The 21119-nt window shown below is 45.1% G+C and overlaps 1 protein-coding gene across 3 annotated transcripts in view; it reads right to left on the reverse strand.

The window, feature by feature from the left end:
• Positions 1 to 230: 230 nt before the first annotated feature.
• Positions 231 to 21119, reverse strand: part of ttc17 (tetratricopeptide repeat domain 17) — a 60815-nt gene continuing 39926 nt past the window's right edge. For all 3 annotated transcript variants that reach the window (XM_084061246.1, XM_084061245.1, XM_084061244.1), the window contains exons 20-25: positions 20085 to 20205; positions 18129 to 18288; positions 16221 to 16304; positions 7518 to 7637; positions 5438 to 5581; positions 231 to 2386 (exon numbers count right to left, since the gene is read on the reverse strand). In XM_084061246.1, coding sequence (XP_083917372.1) covers positions 2240 to 2386; positions 5438 to 5581; positions 7518 to 7637; positions 16221 to 16304; positions 18129 to 18288; positions 20085 to 20205 — 776 coding nt within the window. In that variant the 3' untranslated portion in view covers positions 231 to 2239. The remainder of the gene's footprint in view (positions 2387 to 5437; positions 5582 to 7517; positions 7638 to 16220; positions 16305 to 18128; positions 18289 to 20084; positions 20206 to 21119) is intronic.

Here is a 21119-nt window from a genome sequence, read left to right on the forward strand (position 1 = left end):
GCCGGGATTCCAACCTCCGACCCACGGATCATTGGACGACCCGCTCTACCTCCTGAGCCACAGCCGCCCTAAATAGGATAGGGGGTTAATTTACGAAAACACAAGTTTAAATATGGAGATAAGAGGTTTCTCCCCCCGAGAGCAACGCTAGTTTTCGATTAAGGTCGATTCATCATGTGTTATTGTACATTCCTAAGTAAAAGAAAAGAAGATATGGCAACATTTATTATTCAACTTAAGCATCAAAGGAGCCAAAAAAAAGCCCCTTGGTTTTATTTCCCAAAGAGACAATGAATGGATGCATTGTAATGAGATTAGACAGATGAAATAATATTCACACGCTGCCTTTGAACACTTCTGTACACTGAATTACTTAAGATCTCACTTTAGAACATTTCTTTTCTTTTTTCTTTTTAAAGATGGTCCAATGATAATAAACGATATCCTCGGCCAGATTACTTACATAAAGTAGCAAAACGCAGTACTTTAAAACTCAATTCACCACTTTCTTTTCTCTCTTTTCTTTTTTAAATGCAATCAAATTTGCTTGGAGCAAAAAAAAAATCAAAAAAGGTTTATTATTAGGTCCCACATAAATAGGAATGATGTAAAATTAGGACAAAGTGCAAATAAAACTGAGAACCGATTCCTTTTTATGAACCAGACACACTGTGGGCATACAGTATATAAATTATATCATTCAACACAACTTCCAGACAATTAACCTTTGAATTACTGAATGTAGCAACACTTACATTTACACCCGATTCATGCTCGGCTGCGTGCCGCGTCTCGGGCCGAAAAATGCTGATCTACAAGCTCACAATGCGACGCGTTGGCGAGCTTGTAGATTGTCTATTTTCGGCGCAAGACACGATGCACCACCAAGCATATCAATAGGCTTTCCTACCTCCTCAAGGCAGAAAGAAAAAACCCTCAACATAACATTACGTCTCGATTAAAAATAAAGTCTGTTTTAAGTTAAATTAAAATATGGCGCCATCTCCAGGCCACCTTTGAGCATAACCACAGCAGTATCCATCCTAGAGAAGTAGAACGTTATTATATCAGAACAAGTATTTCCTTTGGTGCGGATGTGAGATCCCCCCAAAAAAAATCGTAAAAGCGCGAATAAGACCAGAGTATATCCTTCCAACTATTTAGCTTGAATTAAAACAGGTTTTCTCTTTAACTAGGCCGTTATGGGTAAACTGCTTGTTTGTGGGGGGCGGGAAAAGCACAATAAATAAAATGAGGGGGTGGTGGGCGGATTAATTACAATCTTTTGCCAAGTTATTCCCTTTAGTTTTTTTGTTCTCATCAACTGAACTCTAAGTAAGACTAGTTTTTTCTTCTGAGTTATAACTTTTTTTTTGCATTGCATAACAAAAGACATCCGATATAACAAAATGGGGCGTGACATTGTCTACAGCTTTTACTTTGCAGCGACTTTTGAAGCCTATTTTTTCTTTTTTGGGGGGAGTTTCGTAAATGATTAAAAAATATGTTTTTTTTTTCTTCCAGATTCGATCGGATATTAAACATTCCCATCGGAAACCGTTTCTTTACACTCATCTTTTGTGCACGAGTAAATTGTTGTCTACGCATCTGTGTGTGTGAGAGGAGTCTGTGTGTGTGTGTGTGTGTGTGTGTGTGTTTGTATTACTATACTTGCGAGGACCAAGTATAGTAGAATTTGAAGAAATCTACATTGTGAGGACCGTTTTTCTGGTAATGGCTGTTTTATAGTTAAAAAAACAAGAGAGAGATACGTTTACAGAAAAACATCAAACATTAGACATTTAGAGGCTAGATTTAGGGATTGGAATTAGAGTTAAACATGATTTATACTTAGTTGCGCGCCAGTGTCATGCACCGAAAAACAGCCGATCTATAAGCTCACAACGCGTCGCAGCGCGACGCGTTGTGGGCTTGTAGATCGGCTGTTTTTCGGCTTTAGGCTTACGGTTAAAACTGCCAAAAATATATGTATTTCTAAATGACATTGATGCCCTCACAAGTATAGTAATACAAACGTGTGTGTGTGTGTGTGTGTGCGTGTGTGTGGATGTATGGGGGGGCTACAACCGCCTATTCTCAATACTCTAGTCTCTGTCGCATGATGGCGTCGCGCACCGAAAACAATCTGCTTCCAGTTGGAGCGACAGACACTGCTGTCGCGCGGGCGGGCGGCTGTGGGAGGAGCACAGCACAGATGCAGCGTTGTGATTGGCTGGGATCAGGGCTGCTGCTGCTGCTGCGTGCGGCGCTCCCGCTTGGTGAGCAGGTAACACTGGATGGTGCGGAGGCGGTCCTTGGCGGGGGCGAACTCCGGCTGCAGCTTCAGGGTGGACTCGTACCAGCGCATGGCCTTCTCAAACTCCTCCTGGAATAAACACGTAATAAACACATAACTTTTTAGGTCTACTACTATAAATAAATGCTCCCGTCCCGTTTTGTCAGGGGGGGGGGGGGTTCTGCACGGTGCCCACCATGACAGTTTTGTCAACGGGGGGGGGGGGAATGCTGCGCGAGAAAAAAGGACGCTTTGCTTCCAAATTCCGCCGATTTTCGCCGTTTTTTATTTTAATCACGCCGTTTTGTGAACCCCCCAAGGTTGGTGCCCTGTGCTGCGCTGCTTTTATCCGCCAGATTGGGACGTTCACGGCATATTTTGCACCATCACGGTGCGTTCATCATCGGTGACGAGTGCCTCTAACACCACCGCTGCTGGCTGCGTGCACGCAGCGAGGCGATGCGAGGCAACAATCACATGCAGCATGTGTCCTCTCTCCCCTGCGCCTACTGGCTGTACATGGGGCCGACGCGTGCTTTAGAGTGATTGTGTGAGTGTGGCTTCAGGAGGTAAATTCCTAGCCTCGATCTCCAGGCTTTTATTTTTGCTAAAAAATAAAAGCTTTGAAATTCCTGTCCCAGCTGTTGGTACGCAAAAGCGCCTCGCGTCGTCTGATGTGGTGCGCATTATTTATTTTGGGTGCGCATGCGCACCTGCGCACCAGTTATGTGCACCCCTGGTAATAAACACACTAATCACCAACTGGACTTCGAAGAACTCATTTGGACTTACTTCTAGGGCTGCAGGGAAAAAATCGATTCGAATTCAAAAATCTATTCTCATGTTGGACGATTCAGAATCGATTCTCATTTTCAAAAAAATCGAGTATACAGTATTTTTGTATAATGACCTTTTTGAGAAGTGGCGAGTTCTGGGCTGAATCGGGAAAGAAAATCGATTTTGAATCGGAAAAAAAAAACGTTTACGAATCGAGAATCATTTGTTTTGAAAACAATCGGAAAAAATCGGTATCGCGACCCCAAGAATCGGAATGGAATGGTGAGATAGCAGAAGATTCACAGACCTACTTACTTCTGCCTGCTCAGTAAAGGGGGCAAAACTTTTGGAAACCTTTGCCCTACGGAACTAAAACTAGAAATGGATGGTCAGAGACGACTCAAACTACTGTATGGTTGAAATCAAATCAACTGTGCTCACATGAATAGTTTCTGACTGGTTATTGGAATGGTTATGTCTATTTTTGTTAAAGGACGACTTCACCACTTTTCAACCTGTCTTCATATAATAGGTCCTCACTAATGCTCATGATAAAATGGTACAATTTTTTTCTAATCAGTCTGTGTCTCAGAGGAGGGCTGTAGACAGTTCAGAAACCCGTCTACCAGTGACATCATCGATGGGGAATCCAAGCTAATAGAAACTACAGGCTTCCTGGAAAGTTGCATTGCAATAATAGATCCCATTGTTCTCGCCTTAATAAAAATCTGAATTAAAAAATTGTAATCTTTTTGGAAAAAGAAATCCTGCCCAACGATGATGTCACTGGTAGACGGGTTTCTGGACTGTCCACAGTCCTCCTATGAGACACAGACCAAGTAGAAAAAAATGGTACCATTTTATCATGAGCATTAGTGAGGACCTATTATATGAAGATAGGTTGAAAAGTGTTTTTCTTTTGGTTTTGTTTCACCACTTGTTTATCCTGTATATTCTGAATGATTGGATGACATTTCTGTCCTGACCTGAAAATGCATTTTCGGTTTCCTAAAGAGCTGGAGAGACAGGGAGGCCCCTGTTACTGAACAAACACCCTATGGCAATGATTACTATCAGCAGAGAGGAATTTTGAACAACTTGCTTTACAAATAGCAAATATAGCTGAATAGAAAAGATAGCTGATAGACAAGTTCACAACGTGTCAATGCATGCAGAGCTGCTATTTGCAACCATTTTTGACAATACAATGACATGGCCAAAAAAAGACGGACGCTTAAAGTGGTTAATAATGCTATGTTACCAAATACCGACATGGCACACCACTGACCATGTTCACACAGCGGCCATTTTGCTCTCACATCACACACTAAGGAAGGTAAGTGTGACTACCAGTTTTCAATGTTTCTTTATAGGGGTGTAAAGATTTTAACAGTGATACGATACGCATCACGGTACGATACATGGACGATATTGGTTCATTCATGGCCATACTGTATCGATTTTAAATCATTGAATTGTATCGTAACTATTTAGCAAAGAAATTAAATCTGTGTGAAACGTGTGGATAGTGCAGGTTTTTTTAAGGGAAACATTTAATATTATGGATATGAATAAGTAAACACGGTGATTCTCTGTCAAATACATGGACATTGTATTTGAACACATTCTGTATGGACAGAACCGCACCTTGACATGAACAGAGAGATTACACACATTTATCGATAGACCAAGTGTGGCGATATGGAATGGAAAAGTAATGAAACCCCTCTTTTTCTTCTTAAAATTCCTAAATACAACACACACGTACTTAGTATCAGATTATTTGCATTGCAAAACAATTACGATACAAAGTCAAACGAAACGATATGTTGATGTTTGCATATCAACATACTTCTATTGTTGAAATCAAAATGAATGCAGTTACTGTCAGTGGCGTGCACAGACATTTTGAGGGGCAGGTGCTCAAGTAAATTATACTTTTTTTCGTTGACTTGGTCTGCTCTTTTTTCCCTCTACACCTATACCTCTTTGCCAAAAATAGCCGATCTACAAGCCCACAACGCCTCGCAGCGCGAGGCGTTGTGGGCTTGTAGATCTGCTATTTTTGGCTAAAGTTCTCCTCAGAAAAGGGATGCTAGGGTTCGAGTGGTTATGGTAAAAAGAAAAATCTTATCACATAAAGATTTGGCGGACCCCCTGTAGTAACTCTGAGGACCCCCTAGGGGTCCCAGACCCCCTGTTGAAGACCCCTGCTGTAAACTGAAAAAAAAAAAACTGTTTTTTTTCTTTTTTTTCAAAAGGGCACTTCTGGTCAAGAGGGCAAAGGGCAGGTGCTCTAGCTCCACCTAAAGTCTATCTGTGCACGTCCCTGGTTACTGTATCGTTACACCCTTATGTTTTTACCATTGCGATATAGACGTTGGCCAGGGTGAAGTGGTTGACCACAAAGTGAGGAGCGATCTCCACGGCCATGCGGGCCACGGTCAGAGCGTCCTCCCACAGCCGGGCGTTCTGGAAGATGTTGGCCAGGCTGATCAGTGGCACGTCCTGCATGGTGGACCAAAGGATATGACAATTATTAAAGATTATTATTAACTCATTCACTGCCAATTACGTCTTTTGACGGCTGTTTTTAGTAAGCCCACACCGCCAATGACGTCTTTTGACGTCTCTTAAAAAATATATTAAAAAAATAAATTAGATTCCCCCCCCCCCCGTTGTTCTCAAAGGTTCTAGGAGATAACGCTATCCAAAAAGTTGCTGCTCCATTCACTTCGATGTTAAAAAATAAACGGAGAAAAAAATTACTTTTCCTGTGAAAAACACTGTCTTTTTGAGTGAGTCATGCCATTTGCAAACATCAAACACCACATGTCAACGAGGTCCCAATGACCTCGTTGACATTTGTGAAACCACACATTACATTACAGTCATTTAGCAGACGCTAATAAGTGCATACGTGCATTCAACATAGGTAGGGAACGAAAACTGCTAATCACCAGAAGTCTTAAGTGCATTTTATGCAAAAACAAGCAACCAAGAGTATACCTAGCGCTAAGGTAAAAGTGCAATATATCAGCTACCTATTTCCTCAGGTGAGACAAAATAGCAAAATTAAATGAGCAGGAGCTAAAACAAATAAGTGTATCGACTAAACAAGATCCAATAAACAATACAACAATAGAAAACAAGCGTTCGTACAACTAGTTAACAACAAGTAGGCCAGGCAGAGAGGAAGGGTAGTGTTTCCTGACACCTGACAACCCTCAGTAATTAGCAACCATCAGGGGATCAAACATACTGGAGATAAATATTCTGTGACGACTTGACAAAGGTAAGATAATAGCAAAATCCTGGCAGAGGGACCACAAAGCTTGAAATAAGTCTGGCAGTGAATGAGTTAAAAGATACACCAGAGACGATGTACTCTTCCAGTAGGCCACTCCCAAGTACCGCCAACCAATTATTGTTTCTTTAAAAAATATATAATATATATAATAATTTAATTTAAATTTTAAATGGAATTGAACAAATGCAAAACATTAACAAGACCTTGTGACTAAATAATAACTACATTGGATCACAAACATATTTTTTTCCCCACTTCCTGCAAAAGAACAATTTTAGACATCGTCTCTGTCGGTTGGAAAAATGTCCAAAGCTGTTACTTTTCAGGATTCAAATTCAAAAAGCAGCAGATCTACAAGCTCGAAACGCATCGCTTCGCGCTTCGAGCTTGTAGATCTGCTACTTTTGAGTGATGCTGTAGTAAGATCAAGTAGGGAATTAATTTACGGAAAAAAACACTAAAAGTTAGAATGTGGAGATAAGAGGTTTCCGCCCCGACGGTGAGGATATGCTGTAGGAACACTAGATGACATCAAATGAAAGGTGAAGGTTTCCATCTAGTGGCTGTTGCTGGAGTGAAGTGTGTGAGACTTGCCCTCATGTGATGAGGATCATAATTTAAACCCGTGAGTGAGTGAGTGAGTGAGTGAGTGAGAGTGCGTGTGTGTGTGTGTGTGTGTGTGTGTGTGTGTGTGTGTGTGTGTGTGTGTGTGTGTGTGTGTGTGTGTGTGTGTGTGTGTGACTTGCCCTCATGTGATGAGGAGCATAATTTAAACCTGTGAGTGAGTGAGTGAGTGAGTGAGTGAGATTGCGCGTGTGTGTGTGTGTGTGTGTGTGTGTGTGTGACTTGCCCTCATGTGATGAGGATCATAATTTAAACCCGTGAGTGAGTGAGTGAGTGAGTGAGTGAGTGAGTGAGTGAGTGAGAGTGTGTGTGAGTGTGTGTGAGTGTGTGTGTGTGTGTGTGTGTGTGTGTGTGTGTGTGTGTGTGTGTGTGTGTGTGTGTGTGTGTGTGTGTGTGTGTGTGTGTGTGTGTGTGTGTGTGTGTGTGTGTGTGTGTGTGTGTGTGTGTGTGTGTGTGTGTGTGTGTGTGTGTGTGTGTGTGTGTGTGTGTGCGTGCGTGCGTGTGACTTGCCTTCATGTGATGAGGAGCATAATTTAAACCCTGACGCAGGCAGTCGATGGCTCTCTTGCCCTGACCTTTGACCCTCCAGTACAGTGCAGCCATGCTGGACAGAACCCACGACGTCTGGTTCTGAAATCGGCCAAGATTTGGGGGAAAACGTAGGTCATTTTGTGGTACTCAAATCCATTTAATAAACCACAAAGCAGCAATAGAACTGGTGTTTAGTGCTTATAAACCTATATAAAACAACCATTTATTTTGTGATTCATTTGCATTAATTCAAACCGCTTGTGTCACAAGTGTGAATATCAAAAGTGTGTACGTTTGGAAACTTAACTTTACTTATTTCTCCCCTTCAATAAAACCAATTAGTATTGTGTTTTATATCATTTTTATCATTGATTGGTCACCTTTACAACGAGGTATAACTTGCTAGGATGAGTAACACAGCTAAACGTGTGGGTAGCGCCTCCAAAACTTATGCCAAAATCCCCCAATATGCTTCTGTTGGTAATCGCTCTTGTTTTGAGCGACCTGCCAGCACACACCTGCTGAGAGGTGTGTGTGTGTGTGTGTGTGTGCCAGTCACAGGTGTGCAAGTTAAGGCTGCAACTAACGATTAATTTCATAATCGATGAATCGGTCGATTATCTTAACGATTAATCGATTAATCGGATTATCGCACTTATTAAGCAATTACCTTATCATTTTAGGTTGTTTTAGGCATGTTCTATCTAACAATAAAGACAATACAGATGAATAATTAATTTAAAAGTACATGTTATACAATTTTGCTCAGCTGCTGATTAGGCTACTACCTATAAAATATATAAATACATATCAAAATAAATAAAAGCCACCTTATGGTAGCTTTTCTCTTCTTCTGACTGCTTGATTTGATTAAAAAACAACATCTTTTAGGCTAAAGGGTAACAGTACAGGTAACAGTACAGTACTATACAAATGCAAATGTCTCATTAAAAAAAAGGGGATACAGGATAGGTGGGCACTTAACGGTCTTAAGTAATGTAAAGTATACTTGATGTGAACATGCATGGTACATCATTATCAGACTTAATGTTATCCTTCAACTTTTTGTTTATGCCCCAAAACGACTGGATATATACTGTAGGTTTTGTATCAATTTGTAGTTTTGTAATATTAGACCTTAATTGTCGAATGTTTAAGCATATTCTAATCATGTATACTTTACTTTACATTTTATCATTTATTTATTTTTACATTTTGGATAAAATAGCCAATTTTACATTGAATTAATTATTATATTAATGATATTCCATTATCGATTAATCGATTATCGATTAATCGATTATCAAAATAGTTGGCAACTAATTTGATAATCGATTAATAATCGATTAATCGATTAGTTGTTGCAGCCTTAGTGCAAGTGGCACCTGAGCATGGGTCTTGCAACTTTGTTGAGTCTGTGTATGCTCCAAGCAGCAACACTGCCCCCATGGAAAGATGCCACGTTTGTCCCTTCAGGATAAGGCCCGTGCAATAGGGCAAGTGAAGCTGGTGCTAAGTTATGCAGATTACGCATATTTGGTGTCAGCCCTGGTGCCATTTGCAGGCAGGGTGTGTGACTGGCACCTCACTTTGACATCTGTCTTTGGTACCGTTGTGCAAATCTTGCCTGTAAATCTCTGGAGGAAAACATATGGTTTCTCAGTGAAGCGAGGGGTGAGGAACCCGGTCTTCTTGGGTTGTTGTCTTCCTTCACCAGTCTCACAGAACTCGGTCCTAAGTTTGGAAATGGTACCAGGGCTGACACCAAATAATGCTGTCACTCTGCCTAACGGAACACCAGCTTCCACCGGCCCTATTGCACAGGCCTTATCCTGAAGGGACAAACGTGGCATCTTTCCACGGGGGCAGTGTTGCTGCTTGGAGCATACACACAAACTCAACGAAGTTGCAGAATCCATGCTCAGGTGCCAGCCACACACCTGTGATTGGCACACACCTGTGACACTCCTGTCACACACCTGTGACTGGCGGCAGGCCGCTCAAAATGAGAGCGATTACCAACAGAAGCATATTGGGAGATTTTGGCAGATTTGGGGGGGGGGGGGGGGCGCTACCCACACGTTTAGCTGTGTTGCTCATTCCACGAATGCCCGATCCTTAAAAGATGTACCTCGTTGTAAAGGTGACTAATCAATGATAAAAATAATATAAAACACAATACCAACTGGTATTATTTAAGGGCAGAAATAATCGACCGAAGTTACGTTTCCGAACTTTTTGTGGGCAGTTTAGTTCATCACAGGCCGGGTGACATTTTTCATTGAAAGCAGGGCATTAATACCCACCATAAGCAGGTACATTTCAATTGTGGGAATTGATTTCGATGTCTTTATCCACTAGCCTTCTGCAGACCGGTCTGCCCCCCCCCCAAAGCGCTGGGTGGGCGTTGGGTGAGCCAGACCATTCTGCAGAAGACACATGACACTGTGAATTCACGTGACCAGGGATGATTTACCTGGCTATTTTATCCACCATATTAGTAAGGCCAGATATTTGATATTTCTAAAACGAGAGTTATGCATATAACTAAGGTTCTACGAATTCCGGATGACCGCCAGAGGCAGTGTTTTCAACACCTGGATATTCATCGCGCGCTCGCGCATAGGTCGAATATTAATACCAACAAAGTCACTCGTGACCTGTGTGCGCGCACGCCACCTATTTAGGTGCGGTGTACACAGCGATCATCCTCTTGAAATCTTTTCGTCGAGAATGAGATTCCGAGTGACAGTCAACTCTGGCGGTCATCCGGAATCCGTAGAACCTTAGTTATATGCATAACTCTCGTTCTACTTCATTCCTTCTGACCGCCAGAGGCAGTGTTTTCAACACCTGGATGACTAATACCAACATAGTCACGAGGAACCTGCCCTTACCTGACCATCAGCTGCAGGTTGAAGAGGCCGACAGCACCGCCATCGCCACGGGATGGGGGGCGGCCACATTCACCCTATAGAAGCGGGCAAACGTGCAGGAGGAAGCCCACGCTGCTGCAGCACATATGTCAGCCAGTGGGACACCCCTCAATGCAGCCCAGGAGGTGGACACGCTCCTGGTCGAATGACATCTCACAGGAGGAACAGGCAAACCCTTGCGTTCGTAGGCCTGCAGAATGGCCTCAACAATCCAGTGAGAAAGTCGTTGTTTGGACAGAGCACACCCTTTCCTGTGCCCTCCATAACAGAGAAACAGTGCGTCCGACTTCCGAAACACAGAAGTCACATCCACATACTGCCTCAGGGCCCGGATGGGGCACAGCAACGCACCATCAGGATGCGATCCCTCTGTTCCTGGCTGTGGGGCATAAGCCGTCAATCCGACAGGCTGGTTGATATGGAAGGCTGACAGCCTTTTAGGAAGAAAGGAGGGGTTGGGCCACATAGTAACCCCAGACCCATCCGAAGTCCACCTCAAACAGTCCCTAGCGACAGACAGGGCCTGGAGTTCTCCCACTCGCTTGGCAGATGTAATGGCGAGGAGGAAGGCGGTTTTAACCGACAGCCACCTGAGATCAGCCCGCTCCAGCGGCTCGAACGGCGGAGAACACAGGGCTTCTAGGACCGTAGGCAAGTCCCACGAGGGCACCCGAGTGACATGCGGGGGGTGCAATCTCAGAGCCCCCTTCAGATAGCGACTCACCAAAGGATGAGATCCCACAGTACGACCGTCCACCAGCCCATGCTGAGCCGAAATGGCGGCAACATACACCCTCATTGTAGAGGCTGAGAGCCCCTTATCCAGCAAAGTCTGTAGATAGCGGAGCAGCATTGGTACCGAGCACATGACTGGATCCGCCTGTTGGCCCTCACACCAACTACGGAACAATTTCCATCTGTTAGAGTACAGCGCTCTAGTGGACGGTGCACGAGCGTTAAGCAAGGTATGGACAACCGCCTGGTCGCAGGAGTTCATCAGTGAACCCGGCCTCTCAGGGGCCAAACATGAAGCTGGAGCCGATCTGGCTGGGGATGCCAAATGCGGCCCCCTACTTGCGACAGGAGATCCGGCCTCGATGGGAGAGGCCAAGGTGCTCCGTTGAGAAGCCGTCGGATCATGGGAAACCATATCCTCCCCGGCCAGTATGGAGCCACCAGCAGCACCGTGTGACCGCATGTGGCGATTCTGTGAAGTGTCAGCCCGAGCAGTGGAATTGGAGGGAATGCGTACAAGAGGCAGTCTAGGGGCCATGGGTAGGCTAATGCGTCCTGCCCCAATGGACTGGTTGGATCCGACAGGGAGAACCACAGTCGACAGTGTGTTGATGTGCTCGAAGCAAACAGATCCACATCTGCTCTCCCGTACCTCTCCCAGATCTCCTGGACCACTGAGGGGTTCAACCTCCACTCGCCTGGAGGAGGACTCTGGCGAGAAAGCATATCTGCAGCCTGGTTGTGAACACCTGGCAGATGTACTGCCCTGAGACTGGCAAGGCGAGGAAAAGCCCACTGAAGAAGTATCTGAGCCTCCTGCAGAGACTGCCTGGACCTGACACCTCCCTGATGGTTCACATGGTAGACCGTTGACGTATTGTCTGATCGGACAAGGACATGTCTTCCTTCCAAGGCTGGAAGGAAATGTTTGAGGGCTAGGTACACTGCACGGAGCTCCAGTGCATTTATATGTAGTCCATGCTGAGGGCCCAAGGTTCCTCTGACTGTCCTGTGTTTCCACACAGCCCCCCAGCCTGAGAGAGATGCATCCGTCACCACTATCTCCCGGCGAGAGGGTAGTGAGCCCATGGCGACGCCCTGGCACAGACTCGCCCTCCTTCTCCAGGGTTCTAGCAGCCCACGGCACTGGCTGGAGTTCCTCACCAGCCTCTTCTGGTGCCTCTTGGGGTCGAGGCCTAAGCCGTTGACCCACAGCTGCAGGGGGCGCAACGAAAGGAGTCCCAGGGGCACAATTGCGGATGCCGCAATTAATGTGCCCAGCAGACGAAGGAGCAGGCCGTATGTCAGCCTTGTACTCCCCCGTACACGAGCAACAAGGCCCACAATGTCGTCCACTCTCCGCGGGGAGGGGCAGGCCCGCATTGAAACTGAGTTGAGGGCGATGCCGATGAACACAGTGGTTTGACTGGGAGCCAGAGAGCTCTTGGCGAGATTCACCGTGAGCCCCAGCTGAGCGGCATGGGCCAGAAGGGTGGACGTGTCGCTGAGTGCCTGCTCTTGGTTCGAAGCACATACCAGCCAATCGTCTAAATACGGGAGGATCCGCATGCCTCTGGCTTGCAGCGGAGCAAGCGCCGCCGCTACGCATCTGGTGAAGATCCGGGGGGCGAGAGAGAGCCCGAATGGGAGCACCCGGAACTGATAAGCCCGCTCCTTGAAAGCAAAGCGGAGAAACTGTCTGTGGTGTGGTGCTATTGGCACATGAAAATAAGCATCCTTCAGGTCGATGCTTGTGAACCAATCGTTTTCTGACACAGCCTGGAGAACATCCACTGTGCGCAGCATCCGGAAACAAAAAACCTTCAGGTACTGATTCAACTGCCTGAGGTCGAGGATCGGCCGAAGGCTGCCGTCCTTCTTCGGAATAAGGAAATAAATGGAGTAGAACCCTCTTAGCTGAGCTGAACCAGGTACATACTCTATGGCTCTCTTCTCTAGGAGCTCTGAAATCTCCCGGCTGAGGGCTTGAGACCTCAGCGGGTCGTCGACCACCGTCATTCGTACCCCTGTGAAACTTGGGGGCCGACGTCTGAACTGAATCCTGTAACCCTTGGACAGCGTTGTCACCACCCAAGGGTCTGTAGTCAAGGCTTCCCAGCGGCTGAGATGTTGCGGGGTGAACCGGCTGGGGCCCGGGTCGGGAGAGTCACCTCCGACTCTCCCGGTCCTGAAATGGCTTAGAGGACCGGCTGGCAGGGGCCCCACGCCTAGGAGCCCTGCCTGTGGGCGGCCGGAATGAAGGCTGTTGGGGGCCCTGTTGGGGTTGGCCCTGCCTCGGAAAGGGACGTGTGGCTCCCGAGGAGCTCTGGTCCCTGGTTGCAGGGTAAGGAGTGCCCGTGCGTCTAGGCTGAGGTGACGGTGCTGGGCGTAAGTCCGCAAACTGGCGCCTGGACCTGTTTGCCTGAACACTACGCTCCAGGGCCTCTTGAGCTGCGGGCCCAAACATCTGGCCCGGAATGACAGGCAGTGTGCGGAGTGTCCTCCTGCACCCTTCCGACAATGGGGCCTGGGCGAGCCACACCTGGCGACGGGCCAAAGTCAGGGTGGACATCAGTCTGCCGAGTTCCCTCGTCATATAAGCGAAAGCGTGGAGTGAGGGGGCATCAGCCCCCGCCGTGCGGAGGGACTGGTCTAGGGCCAGTATAAGGTGGGAAAGAGAATTTCCGATACGTGCCGCCCGAGCTGCTATATCGTAGCTCCTAGTGAGGTAGTCATCCGTGACCCTGCATTGTGCTCGCGGACAACGAGCATCCGGTCTGAGGGCCTCATCCGGGGACAGTATTAAGGATGCAATGGCAGGGTCCATAGCCGGCACGTGGTCTAACCCATATTCCCCCGCTCTGTCCATGGCCGCCAAGGCCCTGCAGTCTCGTGACAGGTGGAGACCAGCCTTGGCCCTGGGATCTGACCAACACTGCTGAAGCTCCTTGATGAAGTCCTCAGACGGCGGCACACTGAAAGAGGACTGCCGAGCGTGCCTGAAGAAGGCATTAGGAGGGGGGGCCTCCCCCGGGGGGGCATCCAGTCCCAGCCGTGACAAGGCCAGCTGAACGGCCTCCCTAGCTGCATTGAGCCCAGGCACATAAGCATCTGCTCCAGACCCCTGAGAGCCTGCCAATGAGTGGGTGGGGGACCCGGTGGTGGACCCGCCCTGGTCCTCTAGGCCCTCATGCTCTGCCGTTCCGGACCCAAACTGGGAGTCCGAGGCTGCAATAGACATCGCATCGTCCTCATGTTGAACAACAACATCGACAGTACCATGGCCATAGTTCCCATCTCTGCCCTGGTGTGGAGGCGCCGGGGCCACAGCATCGGTGCGGGGAGCACCAGGCTGCAGGTTGAGAAGAGCCTTAATTTGAGCAAACTCAGAGGTCAATGTGTCCACTTTGCTAGACAACGGATCCTCCTTCTGACGTCTCCTCTTGGCGCCTGGGGCCTCAGTACATAGGCTCTGGCGCTTAGAACAACCCCCTACAGGGCTCAAGACCGGCATTCCTGAGGGAGGCACATCGGTGTCCTCCTCAGCCATAGCCAACCTCTCTTCCCTCTCAGTTAAAGACATGGTACTGCAATTAGTGCAAGCGTCCTCTGTCAAGGCTTGCCTCAGGTGCCCAATGCCAAGACAGTGTGGGCATAGGTCATGGCCATCCTCTGATCCCAGAACAGCCGAGCACGTGTTACAGACGGCGTACATTGCCAGCGCCAAGCAGCAGCGGAGGCTAACGGTATAATAATAGCGGGCCGCGCACCACGGTCCCTCAAAAGCGGCAGAGCGAAACACACTCCCAACGCTAATCCTTATTATTATTTTATTTCTATTGTTGTCCAGCGACCAGCAGCAGCGGGGCGAGACACACCCCCAATGCTTGCGGTATATATCCAAGCGGCAGGGCGAGAACCACCCTCAACGCTAATTTGTTTATTTCTGTTCAAACATGCAGCACTCACCGTCGCCAATGTACAGCTATCCGTGCTTTCTTTTCTTCAGGACAAGCAACAACGGTGTAGCGGGGACTCACGCTGCTGTTGTTGTTAGCTTCGGTGCTAGCAAGCTAGCCCGCTGCAGGGCTGCTGCTATACGCGTCCTTTCTTTTTCTTTGTCCTCTTTTTCCCTTCCTTTTCGGTTCCTTCCGATGCCCCTATGAACGGGGTAATCCAATATAGCAGGCTACGCAGCCTCTGGAGGACGAAACCTTAGTCCGTAGCTCCAACCGTTGGTTGCAAGGCTCCACGCGCAGCTGCAGTAGTTAATCGACCTACGCTCCGGAGGCGAAAAGATGAAAGAGGATGATCGCTGTGTACACCGCACCTAAATAGGTGGCGTGCGCGCACACAGGTCACGAGTGACTTTGTTGGTATTAATATTCGACCTATGCGCGAGCGCGCGATGAATATCCAGGTGTTGAAAACACTGCCTCTGGCGGTCAGAAGGAATGAAGTAGAAGAGCCAGTACACGATTCCAAGATGTCCGACAACACAGCCGTTAACACATTCCATGCCAGAGTTTAATCTCATAATGTACTCGCCAGCGCCAAGGTTTTATTGTTGTTTTTTTCATGTCGCTATAGACATCGCTAAATGCGTTAAAAGTGCGCGTTCATTTGGTTCTACACACACACAGGGGATCTGTGTGCGACGAGCAGTGCAAACCGCGTCCCCTTACGTTCCGCCATCTTGAAGCTACAGCGGTGAACGCTAGACAGTGATCAGCGAGGGGAAAAACAACAACGAGATAATCGACTTTAAAACCGGATCACAGACAGGAAGTGGATACGATCGAAAAAAACGGAACCCGAATTATTTCGTTGCCGGTGGTGCTACCGGAACCGGATCAAAAAATTTGTAAAGTGCACTTTTTCGAATTTTCGCGAAATTTCAAAATAACACCAGTTGGCGTAGATCTACGCGATTGGCACGTGGCGGCTTTAAATCGGTTCGCGTAGATCTACGCGACTGGCAGTCAATGTGTTAAGAAATAGATGTCATTACCTTTTCTAAGACCTTGGCGATGCGCGTCCCCACCTGCTCAAAGGACTGAGGGGGAAACTTATCTTTGCCGAGGTTCTGCAGCACCTGTGGATGGAAGAGCAGAGGAGACCACGGGGATTAAGACCAGAAGGACACATACTGGATTATCGGACGAGCTGTTTGGTTTGGTGGTTAAACTTAACCCGTTCAATCCGGGAACGCAGCCGTGTCATTTTAGATTTCTTTCGCTATTCAAAAACAGATAAACAAGCTCCGTACATCTATTTTGGTTCCAGGTAGGGATGCAAATTATCGATCAATTCATTAATTGATAATTGATAACCTTATCGACCGATTAACCGGTTAACTGATAAGCGTTTTTTTTTTTTATCTGAGAATCTTAATTTCAGATTTTAAAAAAGTGCTTAGAAGCCGAGATAGCCTTTTTCAGTAGGTTAAACAAGAAGTGAATGGAGCAGAAATTTTTTTTCATTTTTTTTTCAATTAATTGTTAATTGTTTGATTTAATTGAAAATCGATTAATTGTTAAAGGTATTGTAGGGAACATTAAGCCTACATTTAAAAAATATATATACATATATATTTTGCATTTTTTCCCCTCTATCAGCCACTATATAATGATGCTGGGGTGTTTTCCTGCATTGAAACACAGTCCTCCTTCTGAAATCCGTATTTTCCCTAATGTTTATGTGTTCTATGTTTATGTCTGGGCCGTAAATTAACGCCCATATGTGCGCGTCCGTGCGCGTCTGTGTCCGTATGAACGTTTTACTTTCGGTTTTAAAACGCTCTCAAACTTCGTTTTTGAGGCACAGAATTTACTTTTAAGATAGCGTGTGGATAGAATTTAGTTGTTTAACTTCATATATGTGGTCAATTTATCATGAAAGAGCCTATTTAAAAATAAAAAATCAGAGAACCAGCAGGGCGGGAATTTCCGCATATTGTATCCCAATAAAGCAACCTGTTTCGGGCACGGTCCCTTCAAAAGTACCTCTACTCTATGGAAGTCCCTCCTGCGTCACCCCCTGGTGGTCGGGGAAAAGTACTGCTGGAGTGGCGGTGTTTATTTAGCTCTGAACTCGCCGTCTATCCCTTTAACATCCCTAGTTCAAGGCACATAGAGCGGCACTCGGTGCCACGCTATGTCCCTGGAACAAAATATTTTGATATGGGGGTCTGCGGCCAAATACATATCTAAAAATGTTTTCTAAATCCTAACAGTATGTTGCTATATCAGTGGTGCTCCAACTTGTCAAGGACCCCCAAAATGATATGTGAGTGCTAATCACTGAGGGTTGCACTGTGTGGTTTCACAAATGTCAACGAGGTCATCGCGACCTCGTTGACATTAATTGTCTGCCTTTGAAATAACATTGTAAAAAAAAAAAGCGCTTAGCCTTTTTCAGTAATAAGTTAAACAAGAAGTGAATGGAGCAGCAAATCTTCAGATAATGATATCTTGGGTTCTGAACGTTTTTTTCAAAAAAGAAGGAAAAAAAGCATGGAACACGTCAACAATGGCACTCAATGAGTTAAGACCACTGTACGATTTGAACTGATGTGTGTGAGTAAGCTGAAACTGAAATTAACCCATTGATACCTGGAACGCATCTGTGTCACTTTAGATGTCTTTGGCTATTCAAAAATAGCAGATATACAAGCTCATAGCGCGGCACCGAGTGCCGCGCTATGAGCTTGTAGATCTGCTATTTTTGAAAAATCGTGAAAATTATTTTTTTATATTTTTTTCAGAAAAACTGTTAGGATTTTGAAAATGTTTAGAAGCGGCCTCAGGTCTTAATGGGTTAAATATTGGGTCTTTCTAGAGTTACCGTTCACATCTAATTGATTGTACTTCAGCCTATAGTAGTGTATATATATATATATTCTGTGTGAAGTGCCTACCTCCCGGAGTTGGCTCTCTCCAGTGTAGTGGATGGCAGCACGGTTGGCCACCCCCGCCAGGTGGTCTAAGGTGTGCATGCTGGCGGCCAGGTTGGCGTTGCATAAAGGCTCCACGGCCGGCTCCTGGAGCGGAGTGGCAAAGTCTATGTGTTCAGTGATACTGGAACACAAGAGGGGGGGGTGTTGGGACAGTCAAGCACAAATCAATTAATAGAACACAATTCTTCATGATTAATCCATTGAGACCTGAAGCCGATTCTACATGTCTCCTAAATCTCAACAGTTTTCTGAAAAACTTATGTTTCTATATCAGTGGTGCTCAATCTTTTTCATGTCAAGGACCCCCAAAATTATATGTATTTGGCCGTGGACCCCCATCAAAATATTTTGTTCCAGGGACCCCCCAGAAGCAAAGATTTGAGTTAAAAATGTTCGCCTTAAAAAAAATACATATTCAAAGATTTGCACACATTTTCACGATTTTTCAAAAATAGCAGATCTACAAGCTTGTAGCGCGGCACTCGGTGCCGCGCTACAAGCTTGTATATCTGCTATTTTTGAATAGCCCAAAGTGTAAAATAATGCTTTTTAGCTCAAATCTAAAATGGACACAGTTCCAGGTCTTAATGGGTTAATCCATTAACTCATTCAGTGCCAAGCTTATTTATTCATGTTTATGGCATTTTGGCTCTGAGTGCCACAATTCAAAATTCATTGTAAAAAAAAAAGTGCTTAGTTAGCGAGATACAGCCTTTTTAAGTTATAGGTTAAACAAGGAGTGGATGGAGCAGCAAATCTTCAAATCATCATATCTTGGGTTCTGAACATGTTTTTCCCCAAAAAAAAAAAAAAAAAAAAAAAAAAAACTTTTATTTTGAAAATTTTTTTTGATTTTTTTTTTATGACGGATTTGACGGATTGTGGCGCTCTGGGCGTCAGGCCACGTGACGGATTTGACGGATTGTGGCACTCAATGAGTTAAGACCGGGAACGTGTCTGTGTCACTTTTAGATTTCTTTGGCTATTAAAAAATAGCAGATATACAAGCTCATAGCGCGGCATCGACACAGTAAATCATACACGCGTCAACTATAATGAATGGTGAATATAATATGGCAAGCAGTCTTACTCTAAAAAAAAATTACACTTTGGGCTTTATGTATTTTTAATCGTGAAAATGTGTGCAAATCTTTGAATATATGTTTTTTTACACCAAACATTTTTAACTCAAATCTTTGCTTCTGGGGATTCTACAAATGTTTTTTAAAGGGGATACACCATGAATTTCCTTTTTTTTTTTTTGGAGGGGGGGGTATTTTTTGGGCTCCCCAGTGTCTCTTATACCCCAAAAAATATTTTGTTTTAACATTCAGTCATTCATTCTCATTTCAGAGATTTTCAGAATGGGCGTGTCTGAACAGGCCATCTCAGAATGGCATGGTTGCTTACATCACAAACCATTTCTGCCCATGTATTTTGACAGACAGAATTGCTCAGTAGCACCCCTCTGCCCAACAGGACGTTTTGGTATTGCAGCTGAAAGTGCTTTATAAGCCAGAGTTGGAATGAGTATATCTGAGGCTTGATTTAGGCTCAAACCTATTGAAAAACGTTTGAGGGACATAAACAATATGATATTAAATATCATTATTATTTTTTTAATTCATGGTGTAGTCCCTTTAAATCGTATTAGTTTAAAAAAAAAAAAAACGTTGAAAACCATATGTTTGAGAACCATATGTTTGATATTATAGCAACATGTCAAAGAGCCCTCAAAATGATATGTATTTGTCCACGGACTTCACTTTCTATTAACAAAATGACATGAGGATCTTATGAGAAATCCAGCCGAGCAATTTTGGCTCATTGTAATTTGAATGTTATCACAGTAATGTAATACATATACGACACAGTAAATACACGCGTCAACTATAATGAATGGTGAATAGAACTTACTCTATATTTTTGGCAGACACAGCCAGCCAGGTGCTGGCCACGGTGGTGAGGTCTACCCTTCGAGTCCGTTGGCACTCCTCTGGTCCTGGCCATCCCAGGCTGGTGTAGTCCCTCCACCGGCCTGCTCACAGGAACAAACACATCAGTCAGTGCTGATGCACAGAAATACAAACATACAGTAGCTGTGTGCAGGGTTCCACTCAGTGTTGATTTCGTCGACTAAAACTATGACGAAAAATGTTCGTCAACTACCTTTTTCCACTGAAGAAAAACTAAATAAAAACTAAGCCATGATGACTAAAACTAAGACTAAATATATTGACAATTTCCTCAACAAATAAAAACTAGACTAAAATGTTAGTGAGGGACTGGTGGAGAAGAGATCCAGTAGAACTAAAAGACAAGTCATTTTATGTTTGGTTGCGCTCGTGTGTTGCACTCTGAAAATAGCAGATCTACAAGCTCGCGACGCGTTGTGAGCTTGTAGATCAGCTATTTTCAGCATGCAACCAAGTGTAAAATCAGCCATTATGACGCCATCAAGGCACCGCCAAAATACATTTTAGTCGACAAATTCAACTGTAGATTTAGTCGACTATAATCTTATGATATTTAGTCGACTAAAACTAGACAAAAAGATTTTGTTGGTTATTCAAAAGACTATGACTAAACTAAATCAAAATGTGCTGTCAAAATGAACACTGGTTCCATTTTTGCCGTTTGTCATAGGAAGTATACAGGGATAAGTGGTTAAGAAAATGTCCCACCACCCTCCTCTATTTTTACAAATCTAATCTCTCAGCACCACTGCCTTAAACATGTAGTGTTGTTGTTGGTAGGAATAAACACAGACGCACCCAGGAGGAAGTGGACTAAGATTGGTGTGTGTGCGCACGTGCGAGCGTGTGTGTGAGTTAGGGCTTTCACCAGCTAGTCGACTAGTATAACCACTAGTCGACCTGGTTGGTACTAGTCGAATAGTTGATACAATAAAAAAAAAAAATATATATATATTTTTTTGCATTGTTTTTAATG

Source organism: Gymnoscopelus microlampas (assembly GCF_963454915.1).
Source record: "Gymnoscopelus microlampas genome assembly, chromosome: 1".
Classification (NCBI taxonomy): domain Eukaryota; kingdom Metazoa; phylum Chordata; class Actinopteri; order Myctophiformes; family Myctophidae; genus Gymnoscopelus; species Gymnoscopelus microlampas.